Below are 15,542 nucleotides of genomic sequence, written 5' to 3'. Positions count from 1 at the left end.
CTGAGGGGCGGCGGGCAGAGGCGGGTCCCGGCCCGGCCCCTCGGGGCCCGCCCGCGGCCTCTGGCCCCGCAGCCGGAGCCGCCTCAGCATCTTCCCCGCGCCCTGCCCGGAGCGCGGCCGTTCGCGCACACACCGGCAGCCCCGCAGCCCCGGTTCCCCGCAGCCCCTTTCGGGCAGCTCGGGTTCCCCGCAGCCCCGCTCCCCCGGGCAGCCCCGGTTCTCTTCAGCCCCTCTCCTCCGGGCAGCCCCGTTCCCCCGGGCAGCCCCGGTTCCCCGCAGCCCCTCTCCTCTCGGGCAGCCCCGGTTCTCTTCAGCCCCTCTCCTCTCGGGCAGCCCCGGTTCCCCGCAGCCCCTCTCCTCCGGGCAGCCCCGGTTCTCTTCAGCCCCTCTCCTCCGGGCAACCCCGGTTCCCCGCAGCCCCTTTCGAGCAGTCCCGGTTCCCCGCAGCCCCTCTCCTCTCGGGCAGCCCCGGTTGCCCGCAGCCCCTCTCCTCTCGGGCAGCCCCGGTTCCCCGCAGCCCCTCTCCTCCGGGCAGCCCCGGTTCTCTTCAGCCCCTCTCCTCTCGGGCAGCCCCGGTTCCCCGCAGCCCCTCTCCTCCGGGCAGCCCCGGTTCTCTTCAGCCCCTCTCCTCTCGGGCAGCCCCGGTTCCCCGCAGCCCCTCTCCTCCGGGCAGCCCCGGTTCTCTTCAGCCCCTCTCCTCTCGGGCAGCCCCGGTTGCCCGCAGCCCCTCTCCTCTCGGGCAGCCCCGGTTCCCCGCAGCCCCTCTCCTCCGGGCAGCCCCGGTTCTCCGGGCAGCCCCTCTCCTCCGGGCAGCCCCGGTTCCCCGCAGCCCCGTTCCCCCCGGGCAGCCCCGGTTCTCCGGGCAGCCCCTCTCCTCTCGGGCAGCCCCGGTTCTCTTCAGCCCCTCTCCTCCGGGCAGCCCCGGTTCCCCGCAGCCCCGCTCCTCTCGGGGTTCCCGGAGCGGTGCCGCGAGGGGGAGCGCGGAGCGCGGTGCTGGGCGGGGGCCAGCGCCCCGGTAGCCCGAAGCCGCCGGTGTCGCGGCTCGGGGCACGCACCGGGCTCAGCCCCAGCCCTGCCCTGCCGGAGCTGCCGGGACGCCAGGGAAGGGCCCCCCGTAAATGCCAGGCCGGCCTCGTCCCAGGAGCAGGCTCAGGCGTTGGTCACTCGGTGATTAACACACCCACCAAGATTCCTGTTCTTTCAGGAGGAAGATTTCAGAGTATTATTTCTATAAAAGAAGGAGCAGTACTATGAGTGACACCATTTGTCACCAGCTCATCAGCACAGCTCAATGGTTGTCCCCATTTTCAGGCTCCCTACAAGGGATCCAGAACCTGGAAGTGCAGGTGGGATGCTGAGAAGAGCACGGAACCTTCCCAGTCCAGCAGCCCTGAAGGCCCCCAGCATCACCACCCTTTGCTCCCCACTTCCAACTCACATCTCAAACTCCCCTCAGCCCAGCCTTAGGCCCTGAACAAACATCCCTGCAGCTATTTTTAAAGATTTTTGGGAAGTTTTAGCTCCACGCAAGATGAAGAAATGTTAAATACTTTGGCACGTTGTTCCCTCTAGGGTTCACGTTCTTCCTCGCTCAGGCAATAAAACTTCTGTGGGAATTGCTGCAGAGTGCAGCTCACCACGTGAAATGCTTTCTTTACCGTCCTGCTGTTTGGGGAGAGCTCTCAGGAGGAGGTGACTGCGGGTAGAGGCAAGGGAAGGTTTGCCCTTGGCTTCTGCTCAGTTCCCTGGGGACTCAGGTGTGGCGGCAGCACCCGTGAGATGGTGCCTGAGGTGAGGCAGAGCAGCCACTGCTCCTCTCTGCCTTGGATGAGGTGTCACCCACAGACCCAGCTCCCTTCCAGAACAGACCTGAACTGCTGGAAGGAGCCCAGTGCCCCTGTGCAGCCTGTGCCAGGACTGACCCTGCTTGTCCCCGTGCCAGTGCCACACTGCTCCCAGGGCCACGTGCTCTGACAGGCTCTGCCCTGACTTGGCGTGCAGGAGCAGCCCAGTGAGGGCTGCACACCCGGGGCCTGAAACATGGGCATGGATCAGGATAACATCCAGCTCTGCTGCCCTTCCCCAGGTGATCCCAGCAGGGCTGGGCATTGCCTCCCCAACAGCCAGAGATGCTCAGTCCTTTTTCAGGCAAAGCTGCAGCTGCTCCACCACTAAAACTCAAACACACATGATTTTGAAGCAAAGAATCCTGTGAGAATCAAAGGGTTTTCTGAGTCATCCCCTACTTCTTCCAGCTTTAAATGTTCAGGGATGCCATAGAGCTGGAAACATTTTTATTTTAAAAATACATGCTTTGGGATAATCAAAAGCACAAACACTAAATAAAGCTAAATTTAATTGCAGTTTGGTTTACTGCTGGATCTGAAATAGCTGTTTTTCCAATAGCTATCTGGAATCACAACTTTATGGTCCCCAGGACAGAAGAGGTCTGGCAAAACGTCAAGGCCAGGCCACAGCTCTGCAGATGGAGCTGCAGCCGCCCATGAACTCGTGCATGGCCGCAGCCCACAGCAGGCACTGCAGGCTGGAGAGCCAGGATATGGTACCTGGCTGCTCCTGCATGGGAATTTCTTCACCCTAGAATTTTTTCCTAGCCCTCACCTCCTGCACTCAGCCTGCAGGAAGCCTAGCTCTGGTAAATCTACTAAAACCACAGAGAAGAGCAGTGCCATGGACACATCTCCAGGGAAAAGGCATACCTGTGCTTCAACACAGAGCTGATGAATGCAGGCTGTTAAATCAGGCTTGGGAACATACTAAGGGCACAGTCAGTTACAACTTTACTGTGTCTCTCTTAAATGTGCACATGAGTAAATTCTTAAGTCTGATATCGAATTCCTCCATGGCTCACCAGCTGGTGTGCTGATTTCCACAAAAACACACAATCAATATTGCAATCTGCACCAAAGGAAACAAGGATTTGCAGACAAAGCATGGAAATATCAGCAATGCACAGAATTGTTTGGCCCCAAACCCACACACCAAATTCCTTGTGTTACTGAGTTCACTGCTCAGGGGCAACATAAGCCAGCCCAGACCTGTGTGACAGTTCCACTCCTGGGTAATGCTGTGTCATCCATCACATCCCCTCCTGCACCATCCTCTGGCCGTGGTATTTCTTTTTGTTAGCTGAAAACAACAACGACAGCAAAAAAACCCAGCCAAAAACCTATTCCTCAGATTGATCACAGTTTAAAAAAATCAAAAAAAACCAAAACAAAAATAATAAAAAAAAAAAATACAGAAAAAAAAAAACAAAAAAAAAAAAAAAAAAAAGAACACACACACAGAAAAAGCCCTGCAGCCCATGGTCAGTCCCAGAATTTCTGGCCCAGCACACTACCTGGCTGTCAGACTTGTGCCATGGCTGGGGAAGGTTTTGGAAACTGAGTCATCAGAGCATTACTGGGAGGGGAGAAGGAGCCAGAGAAGCTGACCTGTGTATGCAGACCAATGGAGAAGGGAGGATCTACTTGGATGCTGCAGTCTTGAGTTCTATAAAGCATTGACAGCAGAAAGAGAATTTACACGAGTTCATGCACATATTGAGATAATTTCTTCTTTTCTCTTTCCCAGTGTGAAGAGAAAAGAAGTGTGGGACTACACTAAACTTACTCAGTGTTAGAGAACCCTTCACATCATGTCCCTAAAAGGTTTATGGGATTCAAACCATTTCCTCTGGATCCCCAACGCACTGAAATCCACCAGCCTCTGCTCCCACGGCCTCCAGCCCACACCAGCACTGGAGCCTCAGCTTTGGGAGCTAAATCCTGGAAAAAGAGCCTGAAGCTCCTGGCATTAAGCCAGCACACATTTCCATCCCCACAATCCCTGGCACTCCACGTGAAACCCGCAGAGGCTCCGCAGACACATCCCAGAGCACACTGAGATGCCACCTCCTGCCCCAGGGCGAGCCCTGGCACACAGCAGCAGGGCTCTGATCAAATCAACCAGCCTAAACCCACTTAGAGCAGAGCAGGCCATGGATCCTGCTGATCCAGGCTGATCCTGGCACCCAGACAGTCCCAGCAGGCTGGGCAGAGCCTCGCAGGTGGATGCAGTCTGTGGATTCTGGGGAACCCCCCACTCCCATCTGCCCTGCACCCCAAGGCCAGCAAAGGGGGGCAGAGGCTCTCCCCAGGCACCTCCCTGAGCAGCCAGCTCTGCCCAGGGCTCCCAAGGACGCTGTTTGTGCTAAAATGTTCCTTGCTTCATCCCATTATGGCCTCAAAGCCCATAAAACCAATGGAGCCTGCCCAGGCCTGGGAGTAACAAGTTGGGATAATAAAGCTGAAATATGTATCCGTGTGGTTTTTAACAAGAGGCTTCAGGTTCAAGCTGTTGGGAGATAATAAAATCATTTTACTACTTTTGGGGGGGATTCCTACATTTGTGTGTAACTTCAAGCTGTTCATTGCAGTGCTTGAACTCCCACTCACCATCACGAGGGAATGACAAGCAAAGTGAGACCCAGAGCCCCGTGGGATCCACCTGCAGCAGTGACAGGGGACCTGCACGCCCAGTGTCACACCGAGTGTCACCTCCTGGGATCTGGGACAGTAACCAAACCTTCCCAGAGCCAGAGGTATGCATCACCCAGGCAATGCCAGGCACAGCCCTGCCTGCAGCCCTGCACGCACTGATGCTTCTGTCCACTAAAGTGAGGCACTTTTCTCTTTGAACAAAATATAAATAGCAAGATCTATATGAGATTTTGTTAGGTAAAGAAGAGCCAGAACAAAACCAGAATATAGTCTGGTTTAATATATTCATATGCAAATTCTACATTTATTTGCACATGTAAAGGAAAGTGAGTCACTTTTGGTGCTCATCACTACAACAATCTTAGCCAAGTGCTATGAAGGAGGCTGCAATCCCAGGATAATCCAGCAGATATGTGTGAGTATCTCAGCAGGTGTGTCTGGGAATGCCCACAAAGGTGAGGGTGCTTCCACACAGCCCCCATTTCCCTCCCACCAAACACCTGCAATGAAAGCCCCAGTCCAGGCTCCAGGAATGCCTCTGTAGGGCCAAGTAATTAACCAGAGCACTGAGCTTTCACTACAAAAATGAAGTCCAGCCACATTTATACAAACTTTTCTGCCTCACTAATTACTTCCCATTTGCAGTAATGTGTTTACCTTCTTCCTGAAGCTGGTAATTCATGCTCTTCTTTATTTAGTTCCAGATGGTTGTTTCAGAGCCAACTCACCAGTTTGTCCAAATCATTTTGAATTCAGGCCCTCTGGCTCTTTCAGTGCCAGGTGGGACAGAACCATGATTATTCTCTCCTCTGGGCAGCAGATCCTGGCGTTGGGTTTGCCCAGCAGGTAACTGTGATTCATCTTCAATTCCTCTGTTTGTGTGAGGTGTTCCAATTCCAGAATATCTGTTCTTCTACCAAAACAGACCCACCTCCAACCAAAAGGTTTTTTATTTTTAACTCCAGCCAGCAAACACAGCACCCTTGGAGAAGTGGCCTTGACCCTGACCCCTGCCTGTCCCCAGCAGCCACAGGTTGCCCCCGGGGTGCTCAGCCCACCGCCCGTGCCCTGAGCTCACACTGCCCGGTGCTGGCTGGGTGGGAATCCCTCCAGGCCAGGGCAGAGCCAGCCTGGGACAGCTCCCCATGTGCCAGCAGCTGTGGGACAGCTGTGTGCCAGCTGTGTGCCAGCTCCCCATGTGCCAGCAGCTGTGGGACAGCTGTGTGCCAGCTCCCCGTGTGCCAGCTCACTCACGACCTCGAGGGCAAGTCTGGAAACAGCAGCACCTGCTCTGAGCAGGCAGAAGCAGGCAGCACAGCCTGGCAAAGGGCATCCCTGCCTGCCACATCCACAGAAGCTCCCTGCCGAGCCGAGAGCCAGGCCATGCCCGTGCCCCAAAGTGCAGTTTTAGCCCAGCTGCTCCCTGCACAGGGCTCCTGGGGAGGGAGGCAGCAGTGCCCATGCCCAGCAGGGTTTCTCTGCTCCTGCCTCTCCCCCTTCCAGCCCTGCTGCCTTTCTCACGGCTCCTGCCGGGCTGGGGGAACAGGACATTTCTACTTTTTGATTATTTTGTTTCCACTTTCGCCCTTCTGCCCCGGCCTGAGGGACTGCTCCGTGACCAAGTTCATTTCCTGCTGAATGGATTCCCTGCCCAAAGCAGCCCTTCCCAAAGCTTTCCAGGGGCAGCCCGGCCCGGCACCACCCTGGCTGCCAGGTTCAGTCCCCAGGAGCTTCTGCCCTACTCCCAGTTCTCCAGGGAGCCATCAGGAATCTGCCCCGGATCCCCTCTGGGAACGGACCCGCAGCAGGGGGGATGGAGGGTCCCCAGGACCCCCAGCAGGGTGACACACAGAGGGTCCCTGGGACTCACAGCCCTGCCCTGCCAAGCCCAGCACCAGGCACTGGCTGCAGGGGATGTGACAAACATCATCAGAGTCAGTGAGAAGTGTCGGGAGGATGCAGTAACTTTGTGATTACTCACCCAAAGAACACAGTGGTGGGGTTTGTCCCCCGATGGGGCCATGCCCTGTCCCACATCACCCTGTCCATCATCCCTGTCAGCGCCAGCTCGGCTCCTCTGGCCGTGACCTGTGTCCCCAGCCTGGCTGCTCAGTCCCCAACTGTCCCACTTGGCCCTTGGCTCAGTGACGGAGGAGCAGCGCTGCCCAGGGGAGCAGGGACAGGACAGCGTGGGGAGGACACTGTGTTTCCTTCCCTGCTGTTTTTTCCCTTATGTTATGCAGTTCCTGTGACTCTTGGGTCGGTGAGATGTGCAGCAGCATCGTTTATGGCACCCGGGGGATCAGCAGCCACTCCTGGCAAAGGCAGGACCTGGCAGCAGGCTGGCACTGCTGGGGCAGGAGAGACAGGGTCCTGCCAGGCACCCACTCCACCAGGGTGGGGATGAGGCAGCAGACCACCAAATCCATGCTTTTTCCTAAGCCTCCATCCACACTGCCCAGCGTGTCACTCCATGCAGCCTCCCTGCACCTTGGCCTCCGTGCCTCACGGCCACACACCCACCCACGTTTGTCAGCTCCACAAGTGGCACCAACCCACAGCCCCGTCCAAAGGAGGGCAAAAGCTCCAGCTCAGGCAAAGGTCACCAGTTTGGAGTGTAAATGGTGATGACAACAATAAGTGATACAAAAACCCCAATCTTCACGGGCTGTCAGCAAACCAGTCTGATCATGCCCGTACTCAACGTGGCAGCTGCTCTCTGCCTTCTCCTGCCCCGTGGAATTGCCACAGCTCCCGTGGCTCCTCAGCTCATTTCCAGTGGAAATGCCAGCACTGCAGCCAGGCAGGCACTGGTCCCCACACCAGGGCCCTCCCCCAAACAGCAGCAGCTGCTCTGCCTGGAGAAAGCTCTTTATGATACTCATCTCCAGTGTTATTACCATTCACTGGCCAACTGCAACCAATTCCAATGCCTGAGGTGAGCTGCTGTGACAAAAAGGCAGCCCTAAAGCAGACATCAATAATTACTGTCTTTCAAAAGGTTTCATTTAGTAAAAAAAGTACCAAATCAACACAACCAGATTTCTGCTTTGCATCTCTCCACCTCACACACTTATGACAGTTTATATCTGCCATGATTTAGCCTGTTCCAGACACAAATATTCCCGGGAACCATGGCTTGAGGAGGATTATTTCTGAATCCCAGCTTCACTCTGAAGTCAAGACACAATAACCCTCAATCTTACCCAGACTTTGTGTCTTCTTTGCCAAGCTCCCACTGACAGGCTCTGACCAAAACTTCAGGGCTCAGCAAAAGCACCTGAAGAATTTTCATATTTTGCTTACAAGCTTTATTTTTCAAAGCCCTCCCTGATGTTCAGATTGCTTGCATTTCCTTCATTTTCTTGCACCACAGAATCCCACCACCTCCTCAGGAAGATCAGACTTTTCAATGTAACTATTTGCTTGAAAGCTAAAATACTTCATGTCCAACAACCTTCCCACCTCCTTCCAGTTTCAGGACTTCAAACTGAAATAATGACACGTAATACTGAGTAAGTTTACACAGACATATATAAAAAAGCCTGTTAGTGTAGGGCAGAATCTCCCTCCCTCCCCACCAGTCCCTGCCCACCCCCAAACAAAGCACCGTCCTGCAGCTGCTCCAGGAGGGCAGAAGAGGCTGGCACAGGATGCCAGCAGAACAGTGGCAGCACACAGCCCAGGTGCTGCACCAGCGAGGGAACTCGGGCACAGGAGCCAGGCCAGGCTCCTGCAGGGCTCTGGCACTCTGTGCCCAGCCTCAACCACCTACAGCCCACCAGCCTGGAATGGCAGTGATGTGAAAATGCAGCATTTTACTCAGTGCCCAGGGACCCGGAGAACGGGCAGAAGCCAGGAGGTGATTCCCAGGCTGGGCTGGGCGTTCCTGCAGCACTAGCTCCTCTTCCTCTTGCCCTGGGGCATGGTCCCGCTGTCCCCGGGGATGCGCCGCAGCTTCCTCTTGTTCCCTGTCAGAGCCACCACGGAGCTGCTGCTGGGGAAAGAACACAAGGGTGGCAGGGTCTGCAAGGCCCCAAGCACAGCACACACCGAGGCCGTGCAGAAGCACCGTGAGCAGCACACAGAGGCTGCACACGTACGTGTTACAGGTGAATCAGGGCATGGTTTGGGCTGGAAGGGACCTTAAAGATCATCTCATTCCACCCTGCCATGGGCAGGACACCTTCCACTATCCCAGGGTGCTCCAAGCCCTGCCCAACCTGGCCCTGGGCACTTCCAAGGATGGGGACACAAATATTTCTCTGCCTTCTCATTTGAGGAAGGTGACAGCACCATGAATCATCCCATAGCCCCAGAGCCCACAGGAACAGGGTCATCACAATGCCTCTCCTTCTGTCCCCAGAGACCAGTTTGGAACCCAAGGAAAAGCAGCAACCCCCCAGACTCCTTGTCCATAACTGAGGACAACCCCTGGCACTGACAAATCCATAAAGATGCTCTATCAGAAAAAGCAGTTTGGGGCACAGCCCCTGGAAGCAGGATGAGAGGTTGGTCAGGGTTAGCCCAAAAGGAGGGCTTGGGGCCTGCAGCCTTGCCAGGCACTCTCCTCATTTATGGACAAAGTATTTTCCACAGAAAACTCAACAACTGTTTTATTTTTAGTCACGGTTAATTTTAAAGAAAAAAATCTTAAACTGGCTGTATGTAAATGAAGCAGCTGATTTCTGTCACTCAGCCTCGAAGCTTAAAATTCCACATAGTGTTGACATGAAAGATGCCACTAATCTGTCAACAGCTTTTGCTAATTAAACATTCCTTTTAAGTGCACTCTGTTTTATGCCATCTGCTAGGCTGAATCCATCCTGCAGAGACTATTCATTTGTCTTAAACTGGGAATTCACAACTGAAAATAACAACGGGCAGCTCTGAGATGCTCAGGTCCACATCTGCTGACTGACACACTGAAGACACAGCAGGAACAAGCAGTGTTTCAGAGCTGCACCACGATGGAAAAGGCTCTCCTGCATGAGGGACCCTCAGCCACACCAGGGAGATCTGTGTGAAGCCCAGCAGTCAGATCCAGCTTGGTGGTGGGACTGAACAAACGTTCCCAGAGCACGGAGGGGCCTCGCAGACCCACGGGCCTCTCCAGCCCCTTCACGTGGCTTTTCACAGGGGAAACAGAAACATGATTCAGAGACTTGCAGACACTGAGACTTTAACAACCAAGAAGTGCTCTTCTAATCTCAGACAGAAGTAAATCAAAACAGATGCTCAATTCCAGCGTGTTCAACTTATCAGCCTCACCTACAGCTCTGTCAACAATGGAATTCTCAAATGCAATAGAGATCAGATTTAATTTTCCATAGCAAAGCAAATATATAGTTATATATCCCTTAGAATAAAGATACTCAGTTGGGCATCTGTGGATTCTTGGAGTACCCAGGTGTCATTTTTCAAGGATCCACATCCACTGACCAAACTGTGCTTCTCAGAACTGTGGGGATTCTTCAAGAATCTGACTTTCCTGAGGCATTTGCTTCTCTAGGATTCCACCAGCTGCAAACTACAGACCTAAACCCATCCCAAGGACTCTTGGATATTCTACTCACCTGTCAGAGGACGGTGAACACATCTCAGACCTTTCCATATCTGTCAGAATGTCTGAACTGGTGCTGAAGGGGGAAATAAAACAGATGGAAATTGTTTCAGCAACACCTACAGCAACGCAGGGCTCCCCTCAGCAATGGCAGCAGAACCCCTGGATGAGACCAACCCCTCCAGTACCAACAGCAATGGGAAATAACACCAACCTACAGCACAGTCCAGAAGCTTCTGTCTCACTTCATTTTCAGTTATCCCTGGGGTCTCATTATCATTATTTAACACACAAGACAGTTCCATGTTTATGTCTGTTAGGTGGTAACTACACCACCTCTGTACTCTCAGGCACCAGAAAGTTTCTCTGGAGAGGATCTGCAAGACATCTTGGGGGGTAACGTGTATGTTCTTTTTTTTAAAGTCTCTCTTAAATAAATCAATGTGACATAAAATTTCTGTAAGACAGCAGGATTTTTTCAACCTTTGCCATTTTGTCTCCCCTGTGAAGTGAGAGTCCTCAGCTGTTACTGTGGCGATAACTACAGAACCAACAGGAATTTGGCTGGACAACACCAGGTTAGAGAACCTCCAACACACACACACATTCAGTCAAATAGATAAAAAGGAAAAAGATACCAAAAATGGATGGGAAACGTTTTGAAAGTCAACATTGTTTTTACTCTCAGAATTAGCAGCCCATCAAAAGCTCATTTTCGGTGCACGAAGTGGATGCCCAGGGAATGAGCTATCATCATATTTCCAAACCCCACTCCGATGTTCCAGTTGCATTTTAAAAAAGAACTGGGGAGGACACGGGGCTATTTGTGTGCTTTTAGTCCCCTAAAATAGAAAAAGAACAGGTTTGAGGCCTGAACATGATGTACTTCCCTGCCTTGAAAACTGCAGCATTTATCACCCGCCGCGTTTGTCACCGCAAAACAATAAAACTGAAAAAGCCTGGCTAACGTTCAAACCAGTAATGTGTGTTCAGAATTCACATGTGGAATCCATGGTCTAGGCCCACCAAACTTTTTTAAAACCAAGTACAAAATGTCCTGGAGCGAGTTCCACCTTTGGCCTACACACGGAGCCACGAACGCGCCCTTGAGCCACAGGCACCGCTCCCCAGAGACCCCAATTAACTCCTACGCCCTAATTGCAGTGAGAGACCGAGGAGCTGCAGTAGCTGTGCAAAGCAGGGTTCTGAACTTCCCGCTGGAGCTAACAGCCCTTTGTTTCAGGATCTGTTCCAGCATCCCACTGCTCCACGCAGCAGCTCTCTGCACCCTGCCAGGCATCAGCCTTTGGAGCCCAGGTAATCACACACCTTTCTGCCACATGCCAGGGGACAAAAGGCATTGAAAATTTAAAAAAAAATCCTCAAATATGCCACAGTTGAAAAACAACTATCAAAAACCAGTGTCAACTAAACAAAAGCAATTTTGATCATCAAGTGAATTTGTATTTTAAATTAACTTTTTCTTTCCCTGAAGAAAACTCCGCCCTCTTCTTAGCATCAATGATTAGCCCTTAAACTGAAGATTATGAATTAAATAAGAGGAACAACCACCTTATTCTGAAGGGGTTTTTTCCTACAAATTGTAGCTCACAGAGTTCACAGAATTTACAATTTTTGTTTTGTTCATTCCTCCGATGTTTTCTGCCTTTTCAGTGATTCAGAGGTATCTACCTACATTGCATCCAAGCACAGCAAAGTACCCCTTCAGACTTTATTCAGACTCCAAATTCAAGACAAATTCCCACAACAGGTTTTCTGTCCTTTTCTTAACTAAAGGTCACTAATCTCTCCCACAATTTTACAGACCATTTCCAGATGAGTCAATTTTTACAGCCAAAACGATTAAAGTTCTCCACCTGAACTGCTCAAGATGCAGCCAGCATCCTGTGGCAAGGTGATCCTGCACTTATTCATGCCTCCACGATGGGAAAAATGCAGCTCCAGTGACTCAGGCAATTGTCCCACTCCATATTCCTGCAGGATTGCTTCCCCTGACCCCCTACAGTCAACCAAGAGTCAACTCTTCCTTTCTTGACCCTCAGTTGGGCTTGACTTCCACCACCCCCTGCTTTTTCATTTAAGATAAACACACCACCCTAAAATAGAGATAAAAAAGCTGATGTAAGTGTGAATGACATGTCTTGCTGTAAAACTGAGAGGAGCAAACAGCCCTTTGAACTGGTTTATTTTAAGGCAGATTAAATTCCTCCTCGGCCTTGTGTGAGCAGCCAGCATCCTCCCATCCATCCATCCATCCATCCATCCATCCATCCATCCATCCAATCCATCCATCCATCCATCCATCCATCCATCCATCCATCCATCCATCCATCCATCCATCCATCCATCCATCCATCCATCCATCCATCCATCCATCCATCATCCATCCATCCATCCTCCCACCCCACCGTGTGCTGTGGCCCAGGCTCTGGGCAGGTTTTCCCTCAATGCTGGCACAGCAGATGAGCTCCAGCCCACCTCATTTCACCAATGGCATTTGGAGGTGAATGCCCAGGTCCCAGGAGTGAGGGAAAGCAGCTTTCTCCCTCCTGCAATCCTGTCCCCCTGCAAGGAGCGGGATGAGCTCGCTGCTGGAGCAGCCAGGCACCGTGCCGTGCCCAAGGTGAGCTGTGCAACCAGCACCTTCCACGGCTTTCCAGAACCTTCTCTTCAGACCATGGCTTCATGCTCCTGTCTCTGGAGAGCTCTGCCAGCCTTGGCTTTGCCCACGGAGGGCTCTTGTCTGTAGCAAACCCTGCACAGCCTCCACCATCTTGCTGTTTTCCTTGACTCTCTCCAGGCTTCCTTAGTTTTCCACGGCCCCCTCTGCAGCCCAAGAAGACACCTTTGAGGCTGTGCCTTGGGAAAAGGGAAGGATCTGCTGCACCTTCCTGGACTGCTTCCCTCGGGAGTCTGGCAGCAGAGGGGTGTGGTGGCTGAAGCCCCAGCAGCACTCCCCACCACAGCTCCTGCTTTCAGGGCTCAGAGATGTCCTCAGCCCACGGCTCCTGACCAGGGACTGAGTCCTCCTGGACACAGCCTGTAGGTAAGAGCTGCCACCACACACATCCGAGGCCACCAGCTGCCTCTATCTGACAATCTCCCCAGGACTTGCCACCACGCCTCACAGCTCCTGCCCTTTGTTACAGCTCAAAGTTTTGGGAAGAAAAGGATGAATCAACAGCATAGCAGGAAAGTATCATCATCCTTTCACAATGAGCCCAAAACTCACAGATCAAACACTGTGATGCAAATCGTCTCTGAGCCAAAGCAGGGCAAGATTTATTAAGTAAAAAAGTCCTGAAGATCTATAAAAGGCAATTATTGCACTGATCAACACATTTTCGTACACTTCTCTCATCTGACAGCGATGGCCAGGGCGCAGGACAACGCTGCCTCCAGACTCGGGCTGGGGCAGCTGCCCAGGAACAGCTCACAGCATTTCCAACACTCCAAACCCATGGCACCCATTTCAGAGGGCTGCTGCCACCCAGTGCACTCCCATTTCTACCTCTTCTGTGATGAACTAAAGCCCATACTATGTAAAGCACATAAATCCAAGGATAAATGACCTGCTAAACCCAGAGCTTGGATCCTGATCAATGGCTCCTAAATCACTGCCAAAAAGCCCCATACATTGCAAATGAGGCCCCTTCCTCGGGCATGAACCCCTCCTGGCAGACACTGCAGTCACTCTGGGTATTCCAACAGCACAGGGATTTATACAGGCTGTGGACACAGCACTTTCCCACCAGGATTTCAAAATTCTGACTGTGTTTCAGCATCTCAGACACAGCCAATGCTGGGTTTTGTCTGCTGTTCAGGTCTCACTCTAGCCATCAAGAACCGACACTTGTGTTGAACAGAAAAGAAAAAATAATTTGCTTAAAGAACTGCATATTATCGCCATTATATAAAACACTTATAATGGAATATTTCCTTCACATAGCTCATTAACTGGCTTATCACTGTTCCTCCTAATTTATTTTCTAATTTTCCTATTGTTTAAGCAGTTGCGTAAAATCTGGCTTCAGTCCCAGAGAGTCAAAGAATTCCACGGGACTATTCATATGGAGCACTGCAGTCCTGTGGAAGCCTTGTGCAACTGTGACTTCAGAGCTTTGAAAAATTACCCTTTCAAAGCCATGGCTGTGTTTTGGTGCTTATCTGTAACACCCAGTTTGCTCTCCTGGTGGGATCATCAATCTCTCTAGAGCACAAGCATGTTTGGGGCACTGCTACAACCTCCATGCCTGGCCTGCAGCTTTTCTCCAGCAGGAGTAAAATTCTCATCTTTTCAGTTTTAGCACAGACCTTTGAATAATATCAGTTCATCAGTGATTAGTGTACAATGGATGAATTTCTAATCTTGACCAACTGCTCCCTTAGCAAGTATTGACATGAGACTGAAAAGGGACAAACCTTATGAAGGAGAAAACAGAAGAATCACTGATTTCTTTGCAGCATCCTTTTGCAGAACAAACATTTCGACTCTGACTTGTGAATTGTTCTGCTCTATTCGATATGCTACTCAACATGCTCATTTTGTTTTAATTCATCAATACAACAGCCCTCCATTTAGAAGTGCCCTCCTCACAGGAGCACAGCATGCGGATTTGGAATTCCAAATGTATTTCCAGTTTTGACATTTCAATGTGAAAAACATTTACTCTTGGCAAGGATACCCTCTCGTTATCAGAAAAACACAAGCCTCAGAAAACCCATTACTTGATACAATACCACAATACTACTAAAACCATCAACATCTAAATCATTCTTGTTTGAGTTCTGCTGGCTTTATTTCACTACAATTAACAAAATCCCAGCCCCATGGTAAGACACAGTGATAAGATGTCTTTCTTTCATGCAGCTGGAATGACTACAGAGGTTGTTCCAGCCCCTGGCAGTGCTGCCACAGCCCAGGGCCCTTCTGCACACAGAGCCCAGAGGGAGCAGCAGGCTGGGAGGAAGAGCTGCAGTCCTGGGTGGAGCTGCACAGCCCAGAGCTGGTCCGTGGGCACAGCAGGACCCCACAGGCCTAAGCAGGAGCTGGGCACTGCCACAGCCCTCCTGCCCCTTCACAGCAGCTACCAGGAGACAGACAGTCCAGACCAAGAGCACATTTGACTCTTTTCAGTATGTGTTCCTCTACCTCAGCATTTGGAAAGGGGGAGACTCCCTGCAGCCTCTCTTTATTTCCCCAAGGAAAACACTCCAAAGTGCTCCTCAGCAAGCACAGGCTGGCACCAGGAACAGTGGTCACACAGGAGGGACCCTCCCTCCCCAGCAGGCAGCACCTCAGCTGAGCCCCCATGCATTACTGCTGCTGCTCCCATCTCCCTGTGCTGCAGCTGGATGCAAGGGAGGAGAAGCTGCAGGGTTGATGCCCCAAGGCTGCCTGGCCTCTCCAGCTGCCCCTGCCAGAGTCAGACCAGAGGGTCACCAACCCCTGC

At 52.0% G+C, this 15,542-nt stretch overlaps 1 protein-coding gene across 1 annotated transcript in view; it reads right to left on the bottom strand.

Annotated features, from left to right (window-relative positions):
* Positions 1-7,508: 7,508 nt before the first annotated feature.
* Positions 7,509-15,542, bottom strand: part of RAD18 (RAD18 E3 ubiquitin protein ligase) — a 39,494-nt gene continuing 31,460 nt past the window's right edge. The window contains exons 13-14 of the mRNA XM_041425876.1: positions 10,082-10,144; positions 7,509-8,502 (exon numbers count right to left, since the gene is read on the bottom strand). Coding sequence (XP_041281810.1) covers positions 8,403-8,502; positions 10,082-10,144 — 163 coding nt within the window. The 3' untranslated portion in view covers positions 7,509-8,402. The remainder of the gene's footprint in view (positions 8,503-10,081; positions 10,145-15,542) is intronic.

The sequence above is a fragment of the Onychostruthus taczanowskii genome, unplaced genomic scaffold, assembly GCF_017590055.1.
Source record: "Onychostruthus taczanowskii isolate IOZ18803 unplaced genomic scaffold, ASM1759005v1 scaffold9, whole genome shotgun sequence".
Lineage (NCBI taxonomy): Eukaryota > Metazoa > Chordata > Aves > Passeriformes > Passeridae > Onychostruthus > Onychostruthus taczanowskii.
Note: the sequence above shows the minus strand (reverse complement) of the source record. Positions and strands in the feature narration are given on the sequence as shown.